General features: G+C 40.0%; 1 protein-coding gene across 2 annotated transcripts in view; it reads right to left on the bottom strand.

The window, feature by feature from the left end:
* LOC119735505 (rho GTPase-activating protein 32-like) overlaps nt 1-17323 on the bottom strand; it is a 72011-nt gene that overhangs the window by 33303 nt on the left and 21385 nt on the right. The window contains exons 5-10 of one of the 2 annotated variants that reach the window (XM_038209216.1): nt 15341-15425; nt 12659-12907; nt 11006-11098; nt 9759-9785; nt 5734-5856; nt 4748-4916 (exon numbers count right to left, since the gene is read on the bottom strand). In XM_038209216.1, the coding sequence (XP_038065144.1) occupies nt 4748-4916; nt 5734-5856; nt 9759-9785; nt 11006-11098; nt 12659-12907; nt 15341-15425 (746 nt within the window). The remainder of the gene's footprint in view (nt 1-4747; nt 4917-5733; nt 5857-9758; nt 9786-11005; nt 11099-12658; nt 12908-15340; nt 15426-17323) is intronic. The other variant, XM_038209217.1, reaches the window with a different exon arrangement.

Here is a 17323-nt window from a genome sequence, read left to right as displayed (position 1 = left end):
GCAGCCTGAAACAGGGTGTGCAGACTAGTACTTGGCTGCTAGATCATTTTCAAAAGTTTCCACGAATGGGCACCGCGTTACACAACTACATGTATGCCTCATCACTATATAAAAAGGACTTGGACAGTCAGGTTTGCAATGATTCATGTGGAAAGTCATCTCCCCCCGACAAGAGGAACTGGTTTCTATTCACTTGTGGGTTTGTACCAAAAAAAAGGGGGAAAACAAAAGAAATCCCTGACCAACCCTGGGGATGTTGGGCAGTTACATGTAACAAGTTATCCGGATATAAAGCGTCCTACCTTAAGTAGCCATGAAAATGATACTTATGAATACCGATACAATGATACAATGTATATACATGTACACGTGAACATACATGTATGTACAATATCAAGAATAAGTCTACAAACTATACAACATTCAAAGATAATTAAAACGGAGAAATAAATAATTACTGAAATACAAGCAGAAGACACCAACACCAAGCAACGACATGCTTTCTACAACGTACAATGTACAACAATAAAGGTTAGCGCTGTCTGTATCTCACTTGTGGAACAAGCACATTATTGGCTAAAAAAGAAATGAAAATGTTTCTGACAAAACTCAGATTTTATGTACAATTTCATACACAAAACAAAAGCCAGGCAAACTTGTCAACAAGCTACTCCATTTGAAGCAAGATATGCAACAGAAGGACCCCCCCCCCACCTCTTGTGTTGGTTATTGTGTTCCTGGAATCTCAGGAATTCTTTTGAGATATCTAGGGGGATACATGTGTCAAGCCCGGCGCCACCTTCCAGTAAAATTGGGAAGATGTGTGCCGGGCTGCGATTTTTGTTCCATACCACATGCTCGCCACTATATATAGAATTATGCTGGAGGGCCCTTTATATGCAATAGTATAATGTTTAAAACTACCACATCGATCGAATCACTGCTGTAGTGTCATGGATACTACAATGGATTACAAATCCGATGGTGTGAGTTCGATTCCCATTGGATGCTTTTTTTAATGTCTTCTTCTTTACTTCTTTTTTTTTCTCTTAAAAAGGTTTGTTAGTCATTTGGAACATTTTTCTTTTACCAATATGTGGTTTGGAGGGATTTTTTTTTCAAGGGAAAATAAAGTCCGAGAACCTGACTTGCAACTCAACGTACTTCGAAATAAGCCCGTGCGTACAGAAAGAGATATCGCTGCCGGGCTTTAGGAAACAATAGTCTAAGGTGTAGGGGGTATAGGGACACTGAACTGGGTTACCCCACTGCCTCATACTGTGCACAGTATAATCTGCTTAAAGGGAATGTACATCATTGGCTTTTGCCGTAATTTTCAGAAATGAACTATTTGAGGGGTTAGTATAATAGGTCAAATATTGTTACACTGACATGTTTTAAGTTTTGTGTTCGAAAATGCTGGAAAAACCAAGAAAAATAAAAATGTTCAAGTAGTCTGGTTCCCTGACTTCACTAAGGATAAAATGGATCAATTTATAGATGCCGGAAAATTGTAAGGTAAGGGAACCAGTCTAGCTGGCCTGCACCCGTTCATGAACATGTTACCAATAGCAAACAAAATTTGGACTGGAAAAAATGGTAAATTTGAAGCAGAAGTTGAAAAATAGTTAGGTTTTTCCAACGGTGATCGGCCGACCACTGTTGGAAATGTATACAAAAATACCAATTTCTTGAAAATGACTTCACACCAGGAGCCATAATTTTACAGGATGCTTTTGACTGTCATTTACCAACATCCAAGTAAGGTATTTTGAAAACTTGATAGTTTTATTTTTCGATGTTTGCAAATGTTGTATACATGTATTCCCTTTAAACATATTAAATAAATCCAGATCTTTTTAATCCTCCTCCTTGGATGCCAGAACGACTTTTCTGCTAATTCAAAAATTTTGATTCTTTACATTTCAAAGGAAAAAGGAAATATTTCTACAAAAACTATTTTTGAAACCCATGAGTTTTTTTTTTACTTTATATTTTTAAAGACTTGACTACAATATAAACAAAAATTCAGTTGGAGTAACATATTAAAGGTACCGAAAGTTTTAGGTACGTATAGAAAAGTCCGAGTGTGTTCCAACAGGTTTTCTGAGAAAAAACATCGTGGACATGTATATGTCCAAGCAGGAACTGCCAAATCTGAACCACACGGTTCAACACATCTGCTTCAAACTGTTTAAACAGCATCACAGAATACCAGGTATCACTTTTAACTCTTTCAGTGCCAAACTCGTTCATGTACGAGGTATATTTGTTAGTACAAAAGCGCCAACCTCGTACATGTACGAGGTAATGTTCGTGCTTAAAATTGCCAAACCTCGTACATGTACGAGGTAGAGTAATTTAACATGTTATCAAAAGGGGGCGCTCTCGCTCTTTCTTATGGTACCATTTTCATGCATGTACGACCTGTATTTATTTTTATATTCGAGTTCTTGTGAGAGGGCGTCACACTGAGTTTCGACTTGTTGACAAAATGGTGGCGCCCATAAACCGAGCTTGCGTGTTATCTCCAGAGAAAATCAGTGTATTTTTTTGCCGATTTGGACAGGGAAAGGGACTACTTTTCTGATTCAGAATAATCCATGGATATTTCAGAACTGGATGGTGAGTCAGAAGACGAACATTGGGATACCGATACAAATGATAATGATGGTGCTAAAAGTGACAATCATGACAATATTTATGATAATGAACAGAGTTTGTATGAGGAGGGGTATCAGACGCGACACACGTATATTCTGCAAAAGTGCGGAATTCCCCTGTGTTCAGGAGAGTGTTTCAGGGTTTATTACTAGGTGCATGACTAGTATTGACTTTTGAAGGTAACAAGAATATACCAGAGAGCAAGATACAACAAGATTGGTGATTACAACTTATTTACTTATTTTTTTTTTATAGAATTTTGAATAATTAAAAAAAAAGCTCGAAGTTGGGCAATTTAGGGTTAAACTTTTGAAATGTCGCGGGCACTGAAAGAGTTAACAATGTCTTGTAATAGGCAATGGAAGTTTTAAACTGTTCAAAACTTCTGTGGTGAAACGTCATGAAAACTTCCGTAGCCCCTCCACAAATACCCAAGGAAGATGACGGATAACCACGGAGGTACTAAGGATGAATACGGTACTCCCACGGTTTATCACAAATTTCAAACCGTGGATATCCATAGCTCCAAACCTTAAATGTGTGACTGGATCTTAAGGGAATCAACATGTGCTTGGGAGGTTTTAAACAAGTACGTTTAAACTGGCTGGGAGCCTGGACGCGGACAATGGCCCGAGCCAAAGCACGTAGTTATTCCCATTCATAAAGACCTCTCGATCAAAATGCCACAAACAAGTCAAAAATTCACAAAATTTCAAAGATTTTGTTTAACAATGTTACTTTATGTTTTGTGAAACACCCCTCTGGCCATATCTATGGTATACATGTATCTCGGGCAAGCAGTGCTAAAAATCTCAATATATGGTAATTGGCACGTGGTGTGTACTGCACCATGTGGCGCAGAACGCAGCCGTGCAGGAATAAAGTGTTTAAAACCAGCCGAAGTTTTATCAGTGGTTTAAAACCATCCCCGACCAATAGGAATGGGTTAACTGTCTTAGGTATTAATGAATATGGTTTAATCATGTGACAAGTCTTTTAAAACAGTTGACCAACACTAGTGAGTTCAATTCAAAAATATATCATCAGCTTGTGAACAATCAAACATGCAGCACTAAAATCAAGTCAGACTACAGCAACACCGACAAAACAATTATCTAAGAAATACACAGCGAAAGTGAAACTGGACGGCAAGTCATGTACCTGGACTTCCTGTGTGATTTATGCAGCAAGCGGGATTAAAGAACCACATTTGGTTAGTTAAAGAAGACTAAACTCTCCCCCAAAAATGGGATATCACAAAGACAAAAAACAAGAAATAAAGAAAAACACCAGGCGAGTTGACATGTTCTCTTCAAATAATGAAACAATCTCATTGGCAAACACGGAAAGCGAGATAAGTACAGTGCACCAAGTATCAAATTTTGAAATAACGGATTAGGCATTCCATTTTCTCATTGCGCACAGGATGATGTTATGTAAATCTTACAAGATCATTTCAAAATTTTGAGGGAGAAATCTTTTCAGTCCAAAAAAAAGAAGAAGGATGCAAATAAAACGGAACACCGTACCCCGGCGATACTCCTTGACTGGAATTTGACGGTGGCTACTGCGGAAGCCTAAGTGAAGGAAATACGGAGAATGATCTCTGATATCTTAACCATGGCTTGGACATGCCCCTGTTAACAAGGGACCAGACTAAATAATAAACAGTTGTGTCCATGGGCAGGGTGCTTTACGGGTGCACACCAGTAAATACATGTAGGCCTATAAACCCATCCGCCAAGCTTATGAATAAAAATATCAAAATATTCTATATTAGAGAGTTCTGAGAGCCATAAAATTGGGGAATTGAAGAGATATGGCAATGAACCTCTGGCCCGGATTTGGGGCTTCCAATTCTGAGCATTTTTGATGCAATTTGGCTCGAAAGTGGCGCTATTTTGCCATGTTGTGGAGGGATCATTTTTCAAGATGGCGACTTTTCCACATTGGGAAAAATAGGGGTCGTCTTCTTTGGGTGAGAATTTCTCGAAAAGTTAATGGTCAACCCACCAAATATTGAAAAGAAAAGTAACTTTAAACTCAAATATGTTTTTTTTTCCTTCTTTTTTTTCTGTTGTACCTGGCTTGGGTGACCTTGGCATGATGTTGACAACAGAGGGCGGTATTTTGTCACTGATCAGCTCCACACATTGTCGAGGGAAGAATCCGACGTCAAATCCGTTCTTGCCCCTCCACCAAGACGTGTCGACCGGCGGGGGCATATCAATCACGGAGATCATATCCCCGACCTAATAACCAGACAAATTAGATTATATTAAGACTTTGAGTTATGGTATAATCTTTGCGTACCTTTTTCCAAAGAGAACAAATGTGTGCTTCGGAGGTCTTTAACATAGTGTTTAATACCGACCAAACACATTTATTCCCTTCATAAATATCATTTCGGTCCAAAAAAAAAAATCAAATCTTTTTGATCCAAAAGTCAAAATAAAAAACTTCCAACGATTAAGTTGTACCGTACTTATGACTGGTATAGCAGAATATCATGCTAACCTTAAGCACTATTTCAAGGCGTGGATGTGATAACAGTTGCACGCACAATGACTTTCATCATTTTTAGCAACTGATTTAAGCAACTGATTTAAGTAACTTTCTGCTCCGAGGTAAGCATTCCTTCAACTGTGCTTACTTTGCTTAACACAGTCTCCATGGGCCAATTTCACGGCGCTGCTAAGCACAAAAATTTGCTTAGCACAAAAAAGTCTGGCTTATAAGAGCAGGTTACCAGCCAAAACTCCATGTGATGTATAATGCTCGTGATTAGTATTCAGCTGTTGTTTGCTTTGCATGAAAATGAAAATTCAGCTGTTGTTTGCTTAGCATGAAAATCACATGGAGTTTTGGCAGGTCATAAGCCAGACTTTTTTTGTGCTAAACAAATGTTTGTGCTTAGCAGCGCCGTGAAATTGGGCGGTGAAAAAGACGGAGGCTCTATTAGCATAAAATAATGTGCCGAGCAGCGCTTCGAAATCGGGCACAAGTTGACAGCAAATCCTATATAAAGAAATCAGTCTGGTTCCAGGACTTCCAGATGGCGTAACCCACCTCAAGGGAGATTTCATCCGGCGCCTGCGCCATGTATCGCTTGGTCACGTGGGCCGCCGCCACCGCTGGTATGTTGATGGCCGACTCCTCGCTAGCAACCACGTGGTTGCCATGGTTATCCAGCTGAAACGAAAAACAGGCACAATCGAGCATGCTTCATTTCGGCAGTAGAAAATCAAATTGTATTCACATACAAAAACTACATCACTTTAAAAGGAATTCTAATGAATATTTCAATTTTTCACAAAGCATGGACACTGTCACAAAACTAAAAATAAATTAACATGATAAATACGTGTACGCAAATCAAAGGAATCTCTAAGCACCGTCGATATTAGAATTTTAAATAATTGATATATTGGAAATCTAATATCGAGAATATTCAATATATCGATTATCTCGCGTAAAAGTTAAAGACCATAAAGATGACACTTTGATAAAAAAAACCCAATAAGTCCCAATTTTCCACGGCTTTCTCTGAAGCATTTTGCTCAAACTTTTTCAAACAAATCTCAGCACTTAGGGTTTGCCCAGATCAGGCGGTTTCTTTTCAGCTTTTACATTGGAGAGACAGCGAATTCCAGGGAACGCAGAGCACAAAGCAAAACTGCTTGGCATTTCGCGATGTTTTTTTTTTATGAGTCACAAGCACAAAGTTGCCGCCAAGTTTTTATTTAAGTAAGATTTGAGACTTTGCATGGTGGAGATACTAAATAATGAAAGGTTTGTGGAAACACCATGTGCGAATAATTTCTCAACTAAGAGAATGGTTCTGAAAAGAACTAGAGGTATAAACTCGACGTTCCGGTCAGTATGCTCTGACCGTCTTCAGGAGAGTGCCTAAACTCTAAGAAAGGGAATACTTAAGTAGCAAAAGGCGAAATCAATGATTTCATTGATTTCGCCTTTTGCTACTTAAGTATTCCCTTTCTTAGAGTTTAGGCACTCTCCTGAAGACGGTCAGAGCATACTGACCGGAACGTCGAGTTTATACCTCTGGTTCTTTTCAGAACCATTCTCTTAGTTGAGATATTATAAGTTTTTATTTCATTATACAGCAAATGTTAAACACAAAGTGAAAGCACAAACGGGAGATTTATTTTGACGATAATCTTTTGCTTTTTCGATATTTTTGATATCATTCCTCAAGATCGAACATATTGATGTGATTAAAACAAATTGATATCAGCATATCGATATCAAAATATAATTGAATAATTGAATAATATCAATATATCCACGGTGCTTAGGCCAAAAAGAAAAGTCTCCGGTTTCTGGTATGGAGCTTGCCCAAAAAGTGGTGTGGCGACGCGGCTTTTTTTTTTTTTTTACTGTTTTTTTTTTTTCTTCAAATGTTGGCTGATGACTGCAAATGGTGCCCGACTAAATTTAGTGCAAATATATGGGAGTCCAGAGAGGCCAATGAAGCTTATATTCGATCGTAACCCCATCTAAAAACACGTTAAAATTGTGCAGCAGCAGGATTCCAGTAAAACCAGTGAGTTTGGCGGTTTTGAGACATCATCTTACATTGAAAAAAAAAAACTTTTTCATTTTGCCAACGCACATGGCAACGGCGACGCGCGCGCATACCAGAAACCGAGACTTTTTTTTTTTGGCCTTAGGTATCACATTGTTAAATAATTCACAGATATTCAGCATTTGGAGGGAACAAAACGCAAATAAACATCTGTGAATGTCACCCACAATTACAATGTACTAAAGCGGTGTTTACATTTTTACAACTCAAAATTAAACAGGACGATAGAATCTGGAAAAACAAAAACAAAACCTGACTTGGTGAGATAAACATAACAGAATTTGGCACGATGTGAAATCCCTTTACAATAAAAAGAAAACACTTCAGGATGGTATCAACGTAATCTAACTGCCTGCGGGTGTGTTTTGAAATACCATCGAAACAAAGAATGCTGTGCGAAACAAGGAAATGTGCTGATGATGTTTCAGGAGGCTATAAAACAACAGGGAACATCCTTGTATTGTCTTTCATACTCAATTCATGTACATACAGTATGTACATAATGTACAATGTACACGCAACAAATGCGAAGCATTCTGGCAAAATGAGACGGAACTGGGCACAGGCCCTATTGGAGAAAAATGCAAAAATCTGAATGGGGGCGAATTTTTGTTCGATTTTCAGATCCATTAAAGAGGTTGTGGAATGCTCGAAGACATTTCCGTCATTTTTCGGGTATATGTAGCCCAAGGTGTGATGAAATAAAAACGACTATTGTTTCTGTCATAAAATGAGTTTTTCAAGTCCTGTCATGCCTGTTTTCGACCCGAACGTGCAATTTGTGTAAAAGCCATCGTTGCGGGCAGCAAACAAAACACAGTAAATCGTGACGTAATAAACAGGACTCCCGATGCAGAGTAGCATAAACGAGTCCTGTTTATTATGTCACGATTTACTGTGTTTTGTTTGCTGCCCGCAAAGACGACTTTTGCACAAATTGAATGACAGAAACAATAGTCGTTTTTATTTCATCACACCTTAGGCTACATATACCCAAAAAATGACGGAAATGTCTTCGAGCATTCCACAACCTCTTTAATCAACCTTTGATATGTCCACCACACATATTAAAAGAAATAGTATGCAAAATCGTGGACTAAAGGTGTTTTGAAGGGAAAGCAGTTGGCATCTTTCATTTGCACGACTACAAAAACTTGAAACTTTAAAGGCCTTTTTTTCTCAACATTGTACTTGTTGACATTTCGGTAAGTGCAAACTTGTAATAGCCATAACTAGTCATTGGAATGTCCCATGAAAGTGCAACAAACAGTATTACACCATGGAGAACTTCTTTCTCTTTCCTAATACCTGCAAACCCTCATTTCGACCTCTGCCCAGTTGTACCGGTATCTCACTTTGAGAGAAGGCCTCACAAATGTGCATACACATAATTGCACTTGTACGTATCCATGTACATGTATGTTCAATTGATTTAGAGTCCAAAACTTCAGCAAGTGCTGAAGCAGAGAGTGACTTACTTTGTAATGAGTGACTTGAAGCGACTTTGTACATGGGGGACATTGGGGGACAATGAAAAATCCATAAAATAATCCACAAAATAATCAGCAGAGGTTCGCCGAGAGCTTTGGAGCCGCGTAGGGTCTATGGTACACAGGGTGGTCCCAAAAATTACACTTTTTTCAGACGCAGATTTCTCAGAAGTGGGGAGACCTGTTGAAATGTTTTAAGACATTCCTTAACTACAAGATTTTGGTGTTTTAAGGTGAAAACGGCATTTGAAAGTAATGCTTAAATTAAGAAACGATGGCCATTTACAGAAAAAAACGTCCAAAACCAATTTGTCCACATGCAAGATAATGAGATACATGTATGGTCAAAACAATAGCACTGCGGGCACAAAGAACTGCAATAACAGTAATCATATCTCATACACGCACTGGACCAACTGGTTTTTGACTGTTTTTCTGTGAATGGCCGCCATTTCCAAATGTAGGCTTTATTTTCAATGCCGTTTTCACCGTATACATGTACATGTACACACATGTACCGTATACCACAAAGATCTTGTAGTTAAGGAATATCTTAAAACATTTTCAACATGTCTCCCCAATTTTGAGAAATATCCGTCTGAAAAGTGGAACCTTTTTCTTTGGACCACCCTGTATGTTTGTTAAAATACCCATATGACAAGAAACACAATATCATTTTCACTTCTGCCTTTCCAAATTCTGAGTGAGGAATGGGGCGGGGGGGGGGGGGGGGGGGGACCTCCATTGGAGCCCGTACCCCTCCCCCATACCCCCTTACTTTGCCATAGAACTAGAGTGATGTACATGTATTCCGTAAAGAAACTGGATTCTCTTCCAAAAGCTTTCACAGACAACAACAGAAATGTGCCGTTACAGGCACTGCATTACTCTAAAACATAAAATTCAACCTACATGTATACACAACCAAATAAATAAAGAAAGCTGCTGACACAAGCATGCAAAGGAGGTGATATTGCGAGGTTCATGTCCGTTACCTTCAGCGCATGGCCATGATTGTCAATCTTCACAGGAAATTTGAAGAAAAGTAAAAAAAAATTACTTATCTCATTTTAAGTCAAGATATTTTTATATGTCTGGGCCCAGTTACCGTTTTGACAATGAAAATGTATCAGTCCATGTGCTGAATGCTATGCCTTTGATCTTATGTACAGGTATGTACCTTGTAAACTTGCCAGGATTTCTGTAACGGTTAAAAGGATTCTACAAGTAAATGTCGTGAAAAAAAATACCCATGATTTTGATAAGTCAATCAAAGAAATGTTTCATCACAAGGCTAAGTAAGGGGACAATGCAAAATTAAACAGGCGGTACATGTACCTCAAGCTTTACCTCAAGGTTATATGAGGTTTAACAGGATTTTGTGGGGTACCTGAGGGTAAAACCTTGAGTTACCGCCTGTAACTTCAGGTTTACCTTGAGGATTTCCAGGTTTGACAGGGTTTGCAAGGGTACCTCAGGGTAAAACCTTGAGTTACCACCTGTAACTTGAGGTTTACCTCGAGGATTTCCAGGTTTGACAGGGTTTGCAAGGGTACCTCAGGGTAAAACCTTGAGTTACCGCCTGTAACTTGAGGTTTTGTAACTTGAGGTTTACCTCGAGGATTTTCAAGGTTTGACAGGGTTTGCTGGGGTACCTCAGGGTAAAACCTCGAGTTACTGCCTCTAACTTGAGGTTTACCTGAAGGTTTTACCGTGGTAGTCGGTGTTACGTGGGATGGGAAAATTACAAATAAGCGGGTGCCAGCAGGGATCCAAAGGCTCTTCTGGATGGCTAGTTAGCAAAAATATTGGTTATAATTCCCTACAGATTTTGGGGGTATTTTGGTATGTTAACATCATTCGGTACTGCTCGGTATTCGAAAAAAATATCTTATTGAAATAATCGTCCAAGCCTAAATTTGCTAAGCGCTATTTTCTGCTAAGTGGCAATTCCAGTGTTACATGTATGTGATGTCCGTCACAGAGCTTTTAAGAGCTCATTGAATTAACCTGAAAATGTATTTTTCGAAATCTTATACATCCATCATCAATGGTCAAGAAGATTACCCACTAGGAGTTTTGGATCATTTTTCTGAATCATTAATTAGATATCATGGTTAATTGGTTTTGTCAAGGACATTACACTGCTTTCATAACGCTGGAATTGCGATAAGCAGGTCTGACAGAATGTGCCCTGATGCTAACTAACACTGCTTGATTGCTTAGCTGTTTTTATCATTACCTCCATCCAGTTCAGGACTGGTCCACAGTTGATCATGTCGCCAGCTATCTGCGAGAATCGGCCCAGATACCGGCTCAGGATTCCCCGCACACCCTGAAGGAGGGAGCCAGATGAGAAAAGACATTACATTAGTAATCGGTAAGACTTTGGTTTCGTTGGACCTCAAGGGTCAGCCTGTTGTTCTCTGACAGTGACTGACCCATCGACTGCCAGATGGACTAATACTGACGGGCTGACCACCGAGACACTGACCCATTGACTGCCTGACTGAGACACTGACTGCTAGGTTTGATCTTGCAACCTCCCGAATGGAGCAAAATGGCATGCTGTAGCCATCTTTGAGGTGTGTTTTGTTTATGTTCATTAAAGGTACCGTCCATCATTTGTAATTTGTGCATATTGTTCGTTTGAAGCAACAAATGTGCTCAAAATCTAGAGAAGGGTGCTGAACAACTAACCTGATGAACTTTCAGCTCAGTTTCAGCTGTATATTCCGAGAAAAACAGCATTCTAGGATCTCGATTTCAAATCAAAAGTTACTGACATTCTAGGATCTCGATTTCAAATCAAAAGTTACTGAATCATGTTTTGAACTCAGCGTCCGAGACAAGTTCTCACTGAGCTGATTGCAGCTATGCGATGTCGCGCCCCGATCCGACGAATTATAGCAACCGGGCGTGCGTGTGCGTTGTGCCAACGCTTGCGCGCTTCGCCGAATAAAAAAAATGAACTACAAACGGAAATTTCCAACGGTGCGTCTTTAGACGCACCGTTGGAAAGGCCTTCTTTTGTTGATTTGTTCAAAATGACAGCTTGCCGGAAAGAATAATTTCATAGTCCCCTTACTATCTTTCAATCAAGTACAAGTATGTTTTTCAACAATAATTACGTCAGTTACTTTTTTCGGAAAGCTGCAAATGATGGACTGTAGCTTTAACAATGAATGCGCAAGAGGTGCCCCCTTGGGCAAGGCACTTTGCCACTCATTGCTTCTCTCCACCCAGGAGTAGATAGGTACTTGTGTGGGCAGAGTTGGTTACTGTGCGAGGTTGATTACGGCCAAGAGTGCCAAAATGGCCGTCTGCCGGCCGTGTATGCTCCTTTGGGAGTTGAGGTTTCAGGAGTGTTTGCCCGTTGAACAGGGGTAATAACAAGTGTACAGCGCTTTGATACCGCGTTTAAAAGCGTTATATAAATGCCTGTTATTATTATACGACTAAATGTACAATGTACCATTAAGGAGACACGCTATCGTAATTTCTTCGAACGGTGGAAGACATCAGTCCTTAGGGAGACATTTTCATTTCTCCCTAATGTCACAAACCCCTTTAGAGGCTCAATTTTACTGTCGCAATTAGGTTATATTTGTTGCTTGTGGTCTAATTAGTAAACATACCAAAATTCGTGGAAAAAGGACAAGGGAATATTGGGTTAGGGCACATTTAAGTTTGAAAATTTTTGTGCACAAGTCCATGGGGATGTCTCCCAAATGTCCAATCCAGGGTAATTATTATTATTATTATTATTATTATATTCACAAATGTCACGCCATGACTGTAAACTGCCCCAAAATGAGTGACCATCATCGATCGGACAATCGTTATCACGCGACTGCTATAATAAATCAACCTTAATTTCCAGGCGCAGACCCACCTCTCGGTTGCCCAGCATGGCGTCCCCCTTGGGCAGTTCCACCAGCTGGCTGAAGCGCCTGTCGTAGATGCAGCTGTGCAGCTGCTTGTCCAGCACCCGGAAGTCCTCGTAGCAGCGCTTGACCAGCCAGACCTTGCCGTTGCTGTAGACCTTGATGGTGAAGGGGTGATCGGCCAGCTCGCAGCCGCCGTTCTGCTGGTAGGCCAGGAGTAGGGCCTCTTCGTGGTCCGGATCCTCGTGCATAGATAGCTGAACACGTGGCAAAAGAGACAACAAATCGATACCTAAGATTTGAGGCTTTGCATGGTGGAGATACCAGTGTTTCCCCTGGCTAATGAACTGAGCGAGGTGGTAACAATTCAAGTTGATGATTGAAACGAAATTTACAGTCTGCAAACTGAAAAGAATGCAGCGCTCACAAAAATGCGCGATGATTCCAAAAACACATCGAAATTGTGAGTTCTTGATACATGGAGGTAAAGGAAAATGCTCATATATTACACAAAATGATCTTTTTTCAATTGATATTTCCTTTTTTGCCAATCTTCACAGCGAGGTGGTGATATTGGCAAAAATTGAGCGAGGTGGTCACTGAAAGTAGCGAGGTGGGCCACCTCATGTTTGAATGGGCAGGGGAAACACTGGGAGATACTAAATAATGAAAGGTTTGCGGAAACACCATGTGCGAATAATTTCTCAACTAAGAGAATGGTTCTGAAAAGAACCAGATTTATAAACTCTCTCCTGAAGACGGTCAGAGCATACTGACCGGAACGTCGAGTTTATAAATCTGGTTCTTTTCAGAACCATTCTCTTAGTTGAGAAATTATTCGCACATGGTGTTTCCGCAAACCTTTCATTATTTATTACCTGGTTTTCCTCTTCAGTGATGTATTTTTACAGGGTGAGTAAAAAAAACACATCCCTTATGGCAGGACCAATTTTTGAATGAAATTTTGCCTGTAGCACTTTCAAAATCTAGGATAGGAAAGCCCAATCAATGAGCTTTCTTTTAGTACAAGAATCACTCAAATCACTCATGTACTTTTCAAGTTACGGCATTTTGAACACGAACACCGCTTTAAAGTTCATTCCACAGATCACAAAAAAAAGGAAAGTGTTCTTTTAACAAAACGAAAACAAATCACATAGGGATGTGTGTGAGCTGTTTTCGTTTTGCTGAAAGAACGCACACCTTTTCTGTCATCCGTGGACAGAACTTTAAAACGACGGTTGTGTTTAACATTCCGTAACTTGAAAAGTACATGAGTGATTTGAATGGTTTCTGTACTCTTATGAATCGGGCTTTCATATCCTAGATTTTGAAAGTGCTACATGCAGAACTTCACTAAAACAATGGTCCCGACATTTGGGTTTCATTATTGCTTCCATTCAGTTACGCCGGGGCTCAAAAAGTCCCATTGGCCCATGGTGAATGGGATTGACTATCCCTGCGCGGAGTGACCTGCGTACCCCAGGTACGCAGGCGACCAAATTTTTTGAAAAAAAATAAAAAAATTGAGGGCCAATGACGTTCACCTTCCATCTAATCCTCATTCAACCCATGCCAAATCAGCTGGTTCAATGAACTTTGCAGCCAGGGTTTCACCCGAGCCGCGTCAACAACCTTGGGACCAGGCCTCCCGCCAAGTCTCATTGAAACATATACAAACACCTGTAACTTGACACAGCCATCTCCCTTCATAGCCGCAAACCGCAGCCACCAGTCAATTATCTATTAAGTGCCCTGTCTGGCAAATGCCTGGACACCGTCTGGCACGTGGCTTTTTGTTGTTTTGACATGGATAGGGTCTTGCGTAGTGGGGGAAGTACCTGCGTCCCAAAGGTACGCAGTTGGCGATTTCTGATAAAAATTTCTTGTAAACGCTGCCCAGGGCTATTCAACAGTTAGGATCATGCATCCTTGTTCCATGGCGCGCTATTTGTGTGCAAATGCATGCTGGTGTGCGCTTTGAGCGTTCTACGTATTGTTCCCAAGAGCCAGTACCTACAGAGATGGATTCAAACATTTTTGTGAAGGGATGCTTTGGAAGTGAGAATCCATTTCCCCCCAATTTTGTATAGAACACAAGCTCATTTTAACTGTAAATAAAATGACAAGGATCTATAAGTCAGTTATATAAAAGAAATATTAAGTGGCTTTAAATTGTGAAATGGGAGGAATATTACTGCTCGGTAAAATCTGAACTTTTTTATTTCACTTGGCTAGAAAAGTCCAGATTTTATCTTGTGATAAGGCCAAAGTTCCGGAATTGACACGGCCACACGCCTTTTTTTTTTCTTCAAGCTTGGATTGTACAGACAAGGTGGGGTACTATTTTGCTTTTTTTGTGTCCTCATGTACATTGGTGTCCTCCATAATTTGCTTTGGTGCTTTCGATCATTTGCCTTGGTGCAATTACCCATTCCTTGGTGCTCTTTGGTAAAAAAAAAATGAGGTGCGGAAATAGAGGGCGCTGTTGGAGCTACCGCGGAACATTTTGGAAATTTTTTTTGGGGGGGGGCCCTAATATTCCTCCCATTCCACCCTGAGCCACTTAATATTTGTATACAACATTGTACATCTGCCCTCAAAACATGTTATATCAGTGTAGTGTACAACAATGTTTTGCAGGAAGGTGCCCAATTCTGAGGATAAACCATATTATATTTTCGACTTACCGTGATTTGTCCCAGCTCAACGTTGTCGTAGTGGAAGTGGGCGCAGTCGTTGAGCTTGGGAAAGCGACTGGTCCCGTCATGAAATCTGTGTTAAATAGACAACAAGGTTATACATTAATACACAATGTGATTGACGGTACAAGTTACACGTACCAAGTATGTTTAGCATTCTTAGGGAGGTTGTGTCTAGAAACATGAAATTCCAGTGTTGTGTGTTTTGTGTGCTACTGTTGTTATTTCGCGATGGTGCAGTGCAACAACTAGCGATTTGTTCATCGATTTGGGTGACAGGCTGGAATCTATGCAGAAAGTGATGCCAACAACCATAATGTAAATAATGAAAGGTTTGCGGAAACACCATGTGCGAATAATTTCTCAACTAAGAGAATGGTTCTGAAAGAACCAGAGGTACATGTATACACTCTATTGCCCTGTGGAGACGTATACAATCTTTTGTTCCCTATTGTGTGCACGTCTCCAGAGGGCACGGTGTATCAGATCACATGTTTACGTTACGCACCTAGTGTGGACATTTTTTTGTTTTCGTGTAGTTAAAGAAAATTCTCTTAGTTGAGAAATTATTCGCACATGGTGTTTCCGCAAACCTTTCATTATTTAGTACCTCCACCATGCAAAGCCTCAAATCTTACTTAACCATAATGTACATGTGTATATCAACAGAATATTTGAGGAAGATATATTTAGTTTTGTAGTGTTTTTTGTGTGGAAACAGACACGTTGCAGGCACACACACATACTGGACTTTGTATCCTTGTGGAGACATTTCTTTGTTCTCGTGTAGTAAAGTTTTCGAGTTTGAAAGTGAAGTTTCAAAATGCTCTCATTTTAACCAGAATTAATTTCCTAGGCTGAAGTTTGGACTTAATATCCCTTTTCTAAAACTCTTCCATTTGCGACAGATCAACCCACCTTGGAAATTCCTAGTTTTTGAGTAAATATCAATATATCTATTTCGTGAAAACCTTGTGGAGACATATTCATCTATAGAAATTGCCCTGTGGAGACGTATACAATCTTTTGTTCCCTATTGTGTGCACGTCTCCAGAGGGCACGGTGTATCAGATCACATGTTTACGTTACACACCTAGTGTGGACATTCCTTTTCTTTCGTGTAGTTTAAGAAAAACCTGTCCAAAAACTCATTTTACTCACACTGTGAAAACTCTTTCAACCCAAAGTTTTTTTTATGATTCCCTTTAGGATTTCTCTTCATTTTGCCACGGATAAACCTAACCCACAAAATGCCTCTAAACCTGTTTTCCAGAGAGGGGGAAACACTGTGTGGGCGTGGGCAAGTCCACACAATGTCGCTGCTACCTGGTTTATGTGGACCTCTTTTGTTCGGAAGTCCACACAGTGAATGTAATGCTTATACACTTATACGTTTGCATGTATGCAACATTAAAATAGTGACTTGACAGGGCGCAATTTCTTGGCTCTGCTAACCACAGAATTCCGTGCTTACGATCGCCATTTTTGTGCTAAACGCACTAGCAGAAATTTCTGTGGTAACCCTGTAAACACCGAATTCTGAGTTACGGGATGTACGCATGCGTAGAAGCCCAAATTCCTTGTTAACCTGTGAAATACGCTTACCATAAGCACGGAATTTTCGGTTACATTAAGCAGGGATTTTTCGCTAATGGTTAGCCTATAGCCATTAAATTGGGCCCAGATGTTATAAGTTGTATACGTGTAGGTGTAGTTGTCATAGTAAGTTAACAGTTACATGTACATGTACATGTATGTAGCGACTTTAGCAAACACACAAGGCAAAAAGGGCAAATTTGCACTACTACCACTTTTGACAGGGTTCTGAATAATAATTGACCTATCGCGGTAGAATCGCGTCAACGCAGCTTGTGAAATATTGTCCAATTACATGATATACGAATGGACGCGGAATGCGGAAAATCTCAGACAAACAAAACTTAGTGTACGAAAACTCCATAGGGTTGTTTA

This window comes from Patiria miniata, unplaced genomic scaffold, assembly GCF_015706575.1.
Source record: "Patiria miniata isolate m_02_andy unplaced genomic scaffold, ASM1570657v1 HiC_scaffold_29, whole genome shotgun sequence".
In the NCBI taxonomy this organism is placed as follows: Eukaryota; Metazoa; Echinodermata; class Asteroidea; order Valvatida; family Asterinidae; genus Patiria; species Patiria miniata.
The sequence above is the reverse complement of the archived record's forward strand: the minus strand, read 5'-3'. Positions and strand labels throughout refer to the sequence as shown.